Source organism: Convolutriloba macropyga, chromosome 4, assembly GCF_964194025.1.
Source record: "Convolutriloba macropyga chromosome 4, txConMacr16.3, whole genome shotgun sequence".
Classification (NCBI taxonomy): domain Eukaryota; kingdom Metazoa; phylum Xenacoelomorpha; order Acoela; family Convolutidae; genus Convolutriloba; species Convolutriloba macropyga.
The window spans coordinates 35613178-35627469 of record NC_134471.1 but is presented as its reverse complement, the minus strand read 5'-3'; the positions used below and the strand labels follow the sequence as shown (position 1 = coordinate 35627469).

Below are 14292 nucleotides of genomic sequence, written 5' to 3'. Positions count from 1 at the left end.
CTATGACGCCCAGCAGTTGCGAGTTTAGAAAACTCTTTATCATTGAAAATTTCCTCGCAAGAATCGTCAAAAACAAGCAGACAGTTTTCCAGCTGTGAAATGAACTCAAATCCAGAAAACTTTGTGAAAAAAATGTTCAAGTTACGCTCTATAGAGCTGAACTTTGGTTGCTCATGTTGATAGAAGTAGTAAATAGATTTAAATTTTGGGAAAAAAGTGTTTCTCAGTAGCATTTGGAATATAAGCTCAGTTTTACCACAGCATGATGGCCCACAAACAGCCATGAATAGTCTATCGCTTGTTGAAATTATCTTGTTCATAGCTTCGGATTTGGAAGCGCGTAGCCAACTGTGCATGAAAGCAATGAAAACCAAAATGTTGACTCTTCACAATCAAGATGGAAAAACACAAGTTTGATCAAGGACACACCAATAAGAAACAGTATTATTACGATTTGAGTAAAATACACTACTTCTGATAGTGGTTGTCTAGAGTTACAAAATTTCCATGAGCGTCTCTCTTGATTCTCTTCATTGGAAACTAAATCATTCAAACCTATTCCAGCAGGGGAATCTATCTGATCTTCTTTATCACTGATTTCAAAAGACGTTTTGATCAAAAATGAATTAAAACATCAGTTTTTTTGTGTTAGCTCATTATTTTGTTAGTAACTCTCTCAACCATAAAAAATTCATATGTAGTAAAAAATTCATATGAGTCTTTGTCTTCTTTCTTGTAAGTCACTTTGCATGCCACAATCCTTTGCGTAGTAGACAATTGACTCCACGTTTCCTTTGCTGACTACCTGCTCGATTTCATCAGGGAGACTTTCGTCGTCCAGGCTCACTTGAACTGGGGTTGGCGACTTGTGCATAGGTAAAGGGGTTAGTTTCAGTCTTTTCATTTTCTCTTGTAAAGACATGGTACATTTGAAAGTATTCAAGCAGTGAAAGATTTTTCTTGAGTGTCTCAATCTCGGATAAGTTGCAAATAATCTGTTGTTTCCTCAGAATGGATTGCCCACGTGATTCTACTTTATCTTCTCTGACCAAAGATAGATTTATTTGATTATCATTTGTTATGCAACTGCATACTGTCAAACTTGGAGATAAATTCACTTGAAGAACTGAAGGAGCTACCTTCTCCACTCGACGGCTCATTGGCGGGGAATGTTAGCCAATAGAAATACAACTGTGCTATTCTTTTAGCGCAATGTCTTTTTTTTGTTTCTCAGGCAAGTAAAGAGAGTGTAGAGCACAAGTAAAATGTTTAATTGGGGTATTATTTTCCTCAACTTTAGGGCATGAAAGGGTATCCAAATCTATCACTTCTTTCTGTAAAAGTGTTTGCAGTGATTCAGTTTTCTCTTTCCCTTTAGCATAAAACTTTCCTGAAGGAAATCGAAGTTTAATTGCAATAAAAATTTGAGATATAAACCAGTAAGGATAATTGCCACTATTCCACGACAAACCGTGTAAGAACCTACTAACCCACTGATGAGATTTTCTCTCACTAGCGGATAGTGAGTTGTAAGAAACTGGTGGAAAGAACAAGATTGTGTCTGTGTAGTTGTTTGAGCAAATCGATAACTCCTTAATTATAAAACCCGATTTCTTATGACGAAAACCTTCAAAATCTAAGACAACAACTTCTGGCTTTAACATTCCAGCAAACTAAATAGGTTTCGATTAAATGTTTTCACGAAGAGGCAAAACATTATTCCAGTCATGTGACCAATGTAGGCGTTTGTGATTGGACACGGTAAAACGTAAGAATAACCAGGACCTTTCTGACTGTGCTCTGCAATAAAACCCGAGGCGTCATGAAGTATTGCATGTGATCGAAGGAATTTATATGACTTAAGGTATTTGTCTAGTGAAGAGTTGTCTATACCTATAAGACCACCATATGGTCTCAACTTGAGAACAATTTCAAGGTTGATGTCTGGGTCCAAATAAAGACATGCTGCCAAAAAATATACAAACCGCTCACTGTATTCCGGATAGTCTAGTTTTATTTGATCATAAATTTCATGAATATTTTTCAAATCTACCGTTGCAATTGTTGTGATGCTGATTTGCAAATGATAAAATGAAATAATGAACTTAAGTTCGTTGCTTTTTCATATAAGAAAAAAATCAATTTAACAAAATTGTTTTTTAGAAAGTTTTTGACTTCTAATTTTATGTAGACTAATTCAAAGAAAATAAAAGTCAACAAAAAACTATTTTTGAGTGCCCTTTCATAGCGCAAAATCCATTTCAGACCATTTTAGGACTCCAAAAAATTTTGAAATTTTTTTCAAAAAATTCGAAATTTTTATATGTTTCGACCCCTATACTACTTAGGTGAAAAAAGTGAAGTCAACAAAAAATCATTTTTGAGTGCTCTTTCATAGCGCAAAATCCATTTCAGACCATTTTAGGACTCCAAAAAATTTTTAAAATTTTTTTCAAAAAATTCGAATTTTTTGTTTTGACCCCCATACTTCATAGGTGAAAAAAAGTGAAGTCAACAAAGAATCACTTTTGAGTGCTCTTTCATAGCGCAAAATCCATTTCAGACAATTTTAGGACTTTGAAAAACTTTGAAACATTTTCGAAAAAATTTTTGAAAATTTTTCTCAATCGCGCACAAAACATCAATTCAAAACCACCAAAACCCAATTCCCAAGTTTCAATTTACATGAACCATCAAAATGAAATGGAAATAGCTGAAAAGTATAGTAATTTGCCTTACACTCTGAAAAAATTACAAGATTTCACTTTTTCAGAGATAAAATTTCTTGTAGGGGGGGGGGGGGTCCGGACCCCCCCCCCCCCCTACAAGCACTAGGCAACTTACTATACTACTCATACCTCGTTTTAAGAATTGGTATATCTAAAACAGACACAGATATATCAGCGTTCCATAAAAATTGCACCCCAACACTTCAAAGGGACGTAGATTCTCGATTATTCAACAGGATTTGGTAAGCACAGCACATAAAAAATTCATTGATGAAGAACATATAGTAAAATTATATAGTTGCTCTGATAAAAAACCAACAAGATCTGTTTTTTTTTAGAATTCATTAGAGTGAAAACAATAACGGACAAAACGGTGAACTTGAAATCAAGTTGAACGTAGCTTCTCAAGCAAAAAAAACAATTTCATCATGTGAGCACACAATTTCACCAAAAAAACCAGTTTCAGAGTACCCTAGTCGAGACCCGATGTTAATCTTGCAAGATCTTGCAAGATTCTTGCAAAAGGATGTTAATCTTGTAAGATCTTGCAAGACGATGTTAATCTTGCAAGATCTTGCAAGATGATGTTAATCTTGCAAGATTCTTGCAAGATTCTTGCAAGATTAACATCCGAATTTAAAACCCCAGAAAAAAAAATAAAAATGATTTAATCCTCAAAATTTCTAATCCAAATGATCATACGTTTTGTGTGGTGAGTGAAAATAACGTTTTTTGCTGATAAAATAGGTACTTGGTGAAATTCGCAAATTGTCTTTATTCTTGGCCTTCCAATCCTTTTGAAAATCGTTTCACAGCTTCACTCTAAAAAATGTCTAGGTAATTTTACCTGCAACGTTTGCAGGTAAGCAAAATTGCAGGTAACAATACGTGCAAAATTACCTGCAAAAATTTGATGCGTGCAATTTACCCTATATGCCCTATATCATCTGTAATCCTTGCTGTCGGTAACTAGTTTTTGGCGTGCTCCTCTTGGTTTTCATTTTGTGTTTACATGTCTAAAACTGGCTGTTCAGATAATAAGGGGCGGGAAAGTATTGTATGAAATTGTGAGCACAGATCCAATGTTTTCTCCTGCGGTTTTAAAAAAGACCATTTTGCGATCTTCAAAAAGCTATCCATTGCCCCAAAAACATCTCTGTCACAACCAACAAAAATGTTAGTAGCTATCGGTAACCTCTCAGACTAAGTGAAGAACCATCAGATATTGTCCACCGACTCCACAACCAAACGTTTTATGTTCAATGTCGAGAATCGTTATTCAAAGCAATCTGATTTGCAAAACGCAAAAAAAAAGTTTATAAGCACAAAATCAAATAACAAAACACTCACATGAGAAACAAGAGACAATTTTGGGCCATGAAACGAGTTTTGAGATGCATAGAATGTATTCGCTTAGCAAAACTTTGTCAAAGCAGAAAATTGGTTTTTGGGGTAATTTGGATCATTTAGGTAAAAGTCTAGCTTTTTTTTAACGTCTTTTAAATTTTTGAGACGTTTTTTTTGGCTTTTTTTGAATGGTGTTTGGATGTTAATCTTGCAAGAATCTTGCAAGTTTTGGATGTTAATCTTGCAAGAATCTTGCAAGACGGATGTTAATCTTGCAAGATTCTTGCAAGCCGATGTTAATCTTGCAAGATCTTGCAAGATTCTTGCAAAAGGATGTTAATCTTGTAAGATCTTGTAAGACGATGTTAATCTTGCAAGATCTTGCAAGATGATGTTAATCTTGCAAGATTCTTGCAAGATTCTTGCAAGATTAACATCCGAATTTAAAACCCCAGAAAAAAAAATAAAAATGATTCAATCCTCAAAATTTCTAATCCAAATGATCATACGTTTTGTGTGGTGAGTGAAAATAACGTTTTTTGCTGATAAAATAGGTACATGGTGAAATTCGCAAATTGTCTTTATTCTTGGCCTTCCAATCCTTTTGAAAATCGTTTCACAGCTTCACTCTAAAAAATGTCTAGGTAATTTTACCTGCAACGTTTGCAGGTAAGCAAAATTGCAGGTAACAATACGTGCAAAATTACCTGCAAAAATTTGATGCGTGCAATTTACCCTATATGCCCTATATCATCTGTAATCCTTGGTGTCGGTAACTAGTTTTTGGCGTGCTCCTCTTGGTTTTCATTTTGTGTTTACATGGCTAAAACTGGCTGTTCAGATAATAAGGGGCGGGAAAGTATTGTATGAAATTGTGAGCACAGATCCAATGTTTTCTCTTGCGGTTTTAAAAAAGACCATTTTGCGATCTTCAAAAAGCTATCCATTGCCCCAAAAACATCTCTGTCACAACCAACAAAAATGTTAGTAGCTATCGGTAACCTCTCAGACTAAGTGAAGAACCATCAGATATTGTCCACCGACTCCACAACCAAACGTTTTATGTTCAATGTCGAGAATCGTTATTCAAAGCAATCTGATTTGCAAAACGCAAAAAAAAAGTTTATAAGCACAAAATCAAATAACAAAACACTCACATGAGAAACAAGAGACAATTTTGGGCCATGAAACGAGTTTTGAGATGCATAGAATGTATTCGCTTAGCAAAACTTTGTCAAAGCAGAAAATTGGTTTTTGGGGTAATTTGGATCATTTAGGTAAAAGTCTAGCTTTTTTTTAACGTCTTTTAAATTTTTGAGACGTTTTTTTTTGGCTTTTTTTGAATGGTGTTTGGATGTTAATCTTGCAAGAATCTTGCAAGACGGATGTTAATCTTGCAAGATTCTTGCAAGCCGATGTTAATCTTGCAAGATCTTGCAAGATTCTTGCATGAATCTTGCAAGATTATGCATAATCTTGCAAGATTCTTGCAAGTTTCTTGCAAGATCTTGCAAGATTAACATCCGATTCCGACTCGGGTAAAAATGAACCTCCGTATTCATTTAGAAATTTGATTTGAGATTGCAAAATCAGATTTAAACCAAACAGAAGTTAACCAAGCTATAGTGACACAAGATAAATCAAGGTTAAAGTAATTCGTGTTCGCCCTTTGAAACTCACACAAATTTGCTGTGGAAAATTGGTGATCAATTCAAATAAACAAACATATGCAAATAAAAAGAAGAAAATATCTTCAAAAAAATTACAAATTCTTCGGAAGATATTGATGCTAACCAAAAAAAACATGTCAATAAAATTTAAAAAACTAAAACCACGGAACATAAGCAGACAAGATTGAGTTTGATGCAGCAAGAACATCTTCTAAAAGAGATGAGTTCATGAAGTTGAATGAACCCGTCAAGAATTTCAATTGACCCAGTAATTCATATTTTGTAAGTAAAACTGATAGTCTTGAAAATAGTATAAGTATATACAAAACATGGGTTGAAACCAGTGATCCATTTTCGCTATTTCATCAGAATAGAAATTCCGATCTAATCCAGCTTTACATTTCTCCCATCAGCAAAATGAGATCCAGAAACCACCATTTTCCCCTATGCAAATTAAAGTCCAAACAACAAAACATTGCGAATAGGAACATCAAAAATATTTAGATTGCTTGACTTTCATCAATTTTGATCGGAATATGCGAATTCAATGTTGTTGTATGCGTCAGTGCAAAACGAAAAAGCGAGATCACCCAAGCTATTCCAGGATCGGTCGTGGCATTTACCGAAAACCATTTCATGAATTTCAATAATCAAATCGACGTTTCATAAAAGTTGCAATTCAACACAGCAAAAAAGAATTCCAAATAATTTACCAAAATTTGGTAAGCACAGCACTTAAAAAAATAATTGATGAAAAACATTTATTAAAATTAGATAATTGCTCTGATAAAAAATTCGTATCTCAAATTTTTATAACCGTAAACAAAAATCAGTTAATCTTGCACTTGTGTCTGAAGCATTAAATAAATCTATCCATTAAAAAATATCGGATACCAAATATTGATAAGTTCCTCCACATAATTATTAATCAATAATAATTTAACAGTGTTCTACGGCGATAACTTACAATTACTATTCTCACTAGCTCGGACAACCAGTACATATATCTTATTAGTAACTCTTCAGTACCAAAAAGCTACATACAGCACAATTTGTGCGCTTCAAGTGTTACTTTTGCTCAAAAACTTTTAATTGTTGCAAAGGCGTGAAAAAAACGTGAAATTTTTAACTTTTAAACTTAATTTCTTTCTCATTTTCTCCGCTGACACAGAAAAGAAGGTTAAGCTGCTTTGTTAACTCACTGTTTGCCATGTTCTTGGGATTGGAGATGTCCAATTTTGATAGTCAGAAAACAAGAGTAAATCAGCTTAAAATCAAGATAGCAGTATCAAGACAATAGACAGAATGCATACAAATTACTGTTAAAGTGTGACAGGCTCAGGGCGTCTCTAGCGAAGGTATTCTTTGAGTTGTTCGGAGAAATGAAACGAGATTTCTAGGCAACATTTTGATTTTCCACAAGCAATCACTCATCTCGCTGAGTCACTGTTTGTTAGGTGATCAGACAAGCTAAATTTGCTTCGAATCGTTGAAAAATTACGAAAAAGAGTTGCATTTTCAAAACCTTATTTTTCAACAAGATGATACCTCTGTGCATAAAGCAAAGATTGTCAACAAACCCTTCAAAGAGGAGCGGGAGGTACTGGAATGGTGGGCAAATTGTTCAGATCTAAATGCAATTGAAAATTTATGGGCAATTGTGAAGCAAGAATTACGAAAACCGAGAGAAATTTAGTAAAAGTGGAAGAAAATTGTCAAAACCTTGAATCAGATGTCCTTAATAATTTGTCTGAAAAACTTCATAAACGGTCTACCAAATATTAGAAAAACTAAGAGCGTAATTTCTCGTTATTAGAGAACTGATTTGAACGCAAAATGTTGTATTATTTGATGTTTGTGCAGCTTTTCAAAAAATTTCTTGATGTACGTAGCTTTTTGGCACTATAGTGTATGATAACCAGTAAAAAGTTTTACTAGGATTCTTACTATGATTTTGCTATATAACACTTTTAGAATAATTATTTATTTAAAAAAACACTGTAAATAATGTTCTTCCTTCATTGATCTTTAATGATTTGTGGCACTAACTGTTTTGCCGTGAAAGCGGAAATGTGATACACACAAGATTTGTACAAAAATAATTTCAGCTAATGAATTATAAAGTTGTTTGCTCAATTTAATTCAAGTTCAGCTCCGCCTGGGATGAAGTCAGTTGTTCCCTAAAAACAAAGTGGAATTGCAACGGCTTTCCAAACTAAAAAAGAAATATTAATTCAACTTCTAGTCAGGCATGGATTGGTAAAGCAAAACCGTTAACAAGCAATTTCTACAAATTAGTCGCAGGTTTGGTACTCTATACTGCTATATTATATCTCTCGTCAATTTGAAAAATAGAGATAAATTAAATTCTGGGAAAAGATAATAATATTGTTGTACGAAAGGGTCTGTTGAGTTATGGCAGTAATTTGGAGCCAAATTCAGTTTTCTGGAGATCCACTATCATTTCATATTAAGTCTCTAGAAGAGAAACGATGATTAACGATTACGGGAATGGTTTTGAAAATATCAAATCAAGTTTTGATACATTTATCATACAGTAAATTTTTCCAACTGAATTGTTCAGTTCATTATATGTTTTTCATTATAATTTTCAGTTTCTGAAGTTTCAGTTTTTAAGATAAAGTACTGAATAATGTTGATACTGAAAGTTTTACTATAACAGGATCATTTTTAAATGAAAAAAGCAAAATTTTTTTTCTCAATATGAAATCCAATTTGTCCAATCTCATAATCCAATCCAATCTAAAAATGAATTGTCCAATTTTTGTTTGGTGTTTCAGCCGTTTTTGCATGCTCATGTGTAGTCAATTTTCTCATTTCATTTTTATCATTTCTTAATTTTTTTTGAAAAAAATTTTAAATTCATTTCTTTCTTTCTCAAAAATTAAGTAGGTACAGTATTTACATCACTACTCATATTATTTAAAATTTGATTATTAGCATTTAATTTTTTTTCAATCGCACAAAATAATTCTTTGAAAAATTTTTTAGTGAATAATATCCATCCCCTATTTTGAGCCATTCATATTGTAAAAACGCCGCCATTTCTGAAGAATGTTTGAATCAATAAAAATGTTCAGAATGAGATGAATCGAAATGTTTTTTTTTTCAATAGGTTTGACTTCAAAAAAATTTGAGACTCGCAATGATTATTAGAGGTCATTTATTACTGAAGAAGCAGGCGTACCATAGACTTCAAAAACCGTCGTTAAAAATAATTATGAGCGCAAACTAAGATTAACTTTTATATGATAATAATTGGCATCTTAAGGGGGCGGTAGAAAACTTCTCAAGAGGAGACACAATTCGTTTTTTGCTTAAAATAACCAGACCAAAAAATTGCAAATAGAAATTGCAATTAGAAATTCGAATGACCTCAAGAGATATGTGTGCACCACACAGTTTTTGAATACATCAATATTGACAATTAACCATATTTTATTCAAAACTCTCGGAGAACGTCAAATGATCTTTCGCTGTGTTTTTTGTAATAAAATTAGAATATGAGATCAGAAATTTTTCATACCACAGTAAAGATGCTTTTTGCTCACGCGTGATCAAGTTAACGTATTAATACCAATCAGCTCTAATAAGAGTCGCAAAGTGAAATTGTTTATGCCTATTGACAAACATGCTAATTATGGTTATCTGTAAATGTTCAACAAGATAGAGATTTTAAGTATACCAGAGTGCATAGAGTCGTAAATTGGCGAATAAGAAAATGTATAAAAAGTGTCTTTAAAACCACAAAAATCTGTTCACTTGAGACTAAATACAACCTCTTGTTAACTATCAGAATTGCTTTAAGAACTTATACGACTCTGTAAAAACAAAACGCTTTTAATTGATTCAATCCAGTGAAAAATAATCATTTTGATAATTTAGTGAAAAATTAAAACTACAAGAGCGCTCAGTTACCAGAAAATACATAGCCGGAAAATGCATAAAATGTATGCTCAACTCACAGTCTTGTTTGTAATGATTGCCTATAATAATGGGGAGCTAAAGCATGATAGGTTGAAATCATGGAAAAACGTGACCCACTTTGAGATCTACGAAACCGGGAAGACTAATGCGAGAGCGAAAATGGAAACGGACCATTTTGATGTGAGTGTGATTGAATTTGAGTTGGAGCGACGGCCCAACCTGCACGGTAATCACCTGAAAACTTCTGTATCAAACTGTCTCTACGAAGGCTTTGTCATTCACAATTCTGAGGTTGACATCAACAGTCCAATTCGATTGAAACATTGCAGTGATGCCACTGGAAAAATTCTAGAACTTTCAGGGTTGTTGTTTCTGAATCAGAAAGTTTTCACGTTGCATATGAATGAAGACAGTTCCATCATTTTGTTCAACGATGATGACGTTCGAAATGATGTTTTGAGGACCAAAAAATGTGATCCAATCAAACCAGAACTGATGGAAAAGCACCCAATCAACCCAATGGAGAATAATGTCAAAGAACTCCCAAAAGTTGTTGAGAATGCAGGTGTTAATGAGCGATACAAAAGACAAACAAGCGTCCAGCAACGAGATAGAAGTTTTGCTGAAGTTTTAATTGTGATCTCAAACGATTACTATCTAAATTTTGGATCCTCAGAGCAGGCGGTTAGTTCGCTCTGTCATATAAAGGATCTATTCCGTTATTGCCCCCCCCCCCCCGGGTACGGGAACATGTGTTATTAGATATTACATAGTAAATCCTTATGTGGTATTACATGACGTGATCTATGGGGTGCGAGTAGGATGCACCGACTAGGATGGGGTTAGGAACGGAAAAGGTCCCGTTTGGTAACATTCTCAGAGAATCACAGAAAGCAAAGCTGATTCTTCAGTTCAAGTTGGTGAACTTATCAGTTAAGTAATTTACAGGTGATTGACAATGCAGTACAGATGGTACATTTTGCCGATTTCTACTATGCTGTCCTTCCCAATATCAGTCTCCATTTTTCATTGGTTGACGTCGTCATTTTCTCGGATCCAGCAGATGACCAAACGATTGGTATTGACAACACAAATCAGGTTCGTACATTTTCGTTAAATCATCTATTCAACTACTGCACATAGATAAATATCAGAAAAAAGTTTGTTTGCTATCGTATTATACTGTACGAGCTGTCCCACTCGTCGGGTATGTTTAAGACCCCCTCTAATGGTTCTGATCCACTTTAGCGGGGGAGAAACTATATACTCAAATGGTTATTTTGTTCCGTCAGTTTTGGCCGACCGATTTATTCGTTGTGCAGGGTTGTTGTAGGCATCATAACAAACCACATCCAGCAAAAATATATAACTATAAAGTTTTTTTTTGAATTTCGTTCTTTTTTCCACGGAGATATTGAGGTTTGTGCACATTTGACTGATTTTCGTTGTTTTCGTTCACATTTTCAGTATTTTACGCATTTTTGCCAATTTTGTGGAAAAATATGTTAAAATTGTTAACGACAGTGATGTTGGCTTTACATATAACCGCTAAAGATAGAAGAGTGTTATCGAATTGTTTGATCCAATTGCTTTTCTAAAATTTTGTCAAGAAATTTTTAGTATTTAGTCTTTTTAAGTCAAAAATGGAAAGAATTAAGTCCACTTTGTTTAAATTTGCCAGCTTAACACACTTAAAAACTGCAGCCACAATTTTTTGTTAACTCCAGAGAGTGTTAGTTTTATTTGCATTTCCTTCGAGAGTGTTCTTGAAAAAAGAGTTGATGGCTTTTTCCAAGTTAATTCGATACTTATCCAAAATGCATCTTTTATTTTTGATATATTGCCTTTTTTCAGTCAAATAAACCAATTCCTTCAAATTCGGAGCTTTTTCTTGTTTTTAACGGCCGAATAGCAATCTTAAGGCTAGAGTTGCTCTAATTGTTGTATTTCATAGCCCAAATATTTGGATTACAATCAGTAGCGGTCTTTTTTCAAAAACATTTTCACATTTTTTGGATAATTAACAAGGATAATTAATGAGAGATTCAATTGGCTTCCTAACGAGTTTCAAAAACCTATCTAGTTTTTTAGTCAAAAGTTTTCGGTCCTTTTCTCTTAAAGTTTTCATGAGTTCAAGGCCAGTATCAATCAATAGGACTTTGAAAAAAACTTGTGGTTTGTTGATCCGAAGACATGTAAAAAATTTCAGCTAAGATCATGGCATCAGTTTTTGGATAAAAGTTGGGATAGTCACCAATTTTTTTGTCCAAAAATTGCGCCACAATTTAATAGCATACTGGAAATCTTCCATGGATACAATACATTTTCCGGAGAGCGAGTTGTCCCAATCTACGCATTGAGGCAACATTGTTTTCCTGAGATCCTCTTAGCCATTCAGCAATGATCTTCTCTTGGGAAAAACACATAAATTAATGTTGTTCATAGAATTGCGTGCAATCGTTGTTTTTGAATGCTGTTGTCGGAATATCAAGATTCAACCCTTAAAAGCTATAGCTACCTGAAGCTACCCATAGGAGTCATCGAAAGAAACGTCAATTAATTTCAAGGGAACGTCGTTTGTGCTGTAGTTGTTACGAAAATATTGCATACGTCTGTGTGGATGGCTCGATATTGCAGCAATTATGTTCCACTTTGTAGATATCTTGAGAAAATGGAATGTGAAGAATTGTTTTTGCTTGATTCAACTCTGTAGACAGATTATTAAATGGTTTGTAGCTTCAAGCAGACGAATAAGTTATCAAACGAATAAAGTTTGGTTGCAACGACCTAATGATCTTCTGTGATTTGATGTAAACAAATAATGAACAAATAATGACGTAAATATATTTTTTCTCGAAAAAAAATAATTAATTTTTTGCTTTCGAAACTCAAGAAAAACACAAGTTTATTTTCTTGTGAGAACTCCATGGATCAACTTTTTCTCCTTTAGGCTCATTTTCCCTTAAAAACAAAAGACAATTATTATAAATCAGACAAGTTTTTTTAGAGCAGCTAAAGACCTTTAAAGACCAACCAAAATTTATCAATCATGTCATGTTTCAATATTTGCTTTTTGTGCGAAATGTCTTGTTGTCTTACAGATCCTCACAATATGAAACTTTCAAATTGACTGACAATTTCTTAGTGGAAACATTCATTTTTTATGCAGACTTTATATCATTTTTCAAAAAAATCCTGGAGCACAAAACAACGTCCGTGAGAAGCAAAATGAAGAGCAGAAAACATGAGGGCAGTACTATCACGCTAGGGTTTTATATACAATATGTTTCTCTATTTTAGTTGTTGAGTCTGTGTAGAAATTGTACCCATTGCGCAACATTTAGTTTTCTTTTAAAAATTTTTGTCTGTGCAACACTGGTAGCGTATTTTTTTTGGTAGAATTTTAACATTAAAAAATGGTTTTTTCAACGATTTTTTCCCCTGTCAATGTGGGCATGTTTTGGTTAGATAATGAGTTGTTATTGGTGTAATTACACATTTTTTCACTAGACAATACTCGAAGGTGTTTAATTATTGCTCCACTACCTCGATTATCTGTTCCGTTTATGGTAGTTCATTTCATCACTCAAGACGATTGTAATGATTTTTTTGGCTCTACGACAATTTCATACTGAAATAAATTAATTTTTCTTGTCACAAAATATGAGAAAATACTCACAAATGAAGATTTATTTTCAATCTTTATTTTCGATTTATTAAAACTTATAACTTAAATAAATTATATGAGAGAGGTAAACACCAGTCATTATCCGATTAAACCTTCGCTGAAATTTCTTCAGCAATTGTTAAAAGTAAACAGTTCATCGAATGATCATCATTAAACGCAGCAAAAAATGCATTTCTGATCGTAACTCCTAACCTTAGGAAAAACTTACCCCTGTCTTTGGTAACTTTTAGGAGTAACTTTTTTCGAGGGGTAAGAGTGACTTTTTTCTAAGGATAGAAGTAACTTTTTCTAAGAGTAACTTTTTTGCTGTGTTTAATGTTGATCATTTGATGGACTGTTTGATTTTAACAATTGCTGAAGAAAAAAATTTGAGTAAAGATTTAATCTGATAAAGGCTGGCGTTTACCTCTCGCATATAATTTGTTCAAGTTATGAATTTTAATAGATCCACTGCCAAGGGGCTAGCCAGAAAAACCAAATAGTAACCCATTCCAGGCCCGAAAAAACTGAAGATAAACCTTCATTTGTGAGTATTTTCCTATTTTTTTGACAAAAAGTAATTTGTTTCAGTATGAAACCGCCGTAGAGCCAAAAAATCATTATGTTTAATTTGGTTGATGAAATGAACTGACACTAATAGAACAGATAACCAAACCAAATAAAAAGATCTCTGCATACCCAAATATGATTCTAAGAGCTATTTTCCAAAAGTAAAAACATATAGGAGGACTATAGTTCAAATTGATTTTCAAAGTATTTTCTTATTTTTTTCGACAACAAAATTTGTTTCTGTATGAAACTGTCGTAGAGCCAATAGATCATTAAGCTCGTTTTGGTTGTTGAAATGAACTGATAGGGATAAAATAGATAACCGAACCAAATAAAAAGGTGTCTGCATACGCAAATGTGA

The 14292-nt window shown here is 33.5% G+C and overlaps 1 protein-coding gene across 1 annotated transcript in view; it reads left to right on the top strand.

The window, feature by feature from the left end:
• Positions 1 to 9546: 9546 nt before the first annotated feature.
• LOC142337640 (uncharacterized) overlaps positions 9547 to 14292 on the top strand; it is a 173572-nt gene continuing 168826 nt past the window's right edge. The window contains exons 1-2 of the mRNA XM_075387024.1: positions 9547 to 10378; positions 10643 to 10792. Of these exons, the coding sequence (XP_075243139.1) occupies positions 9707 to 10378; positions 10643 to 10792 (822 nt within the window). The 5' untranslated portion in view covers positions 9547 to 9706. The remainder of the gene's footprint in view (positions 10379 to 10642; positions 10793 to 14292) is intronic.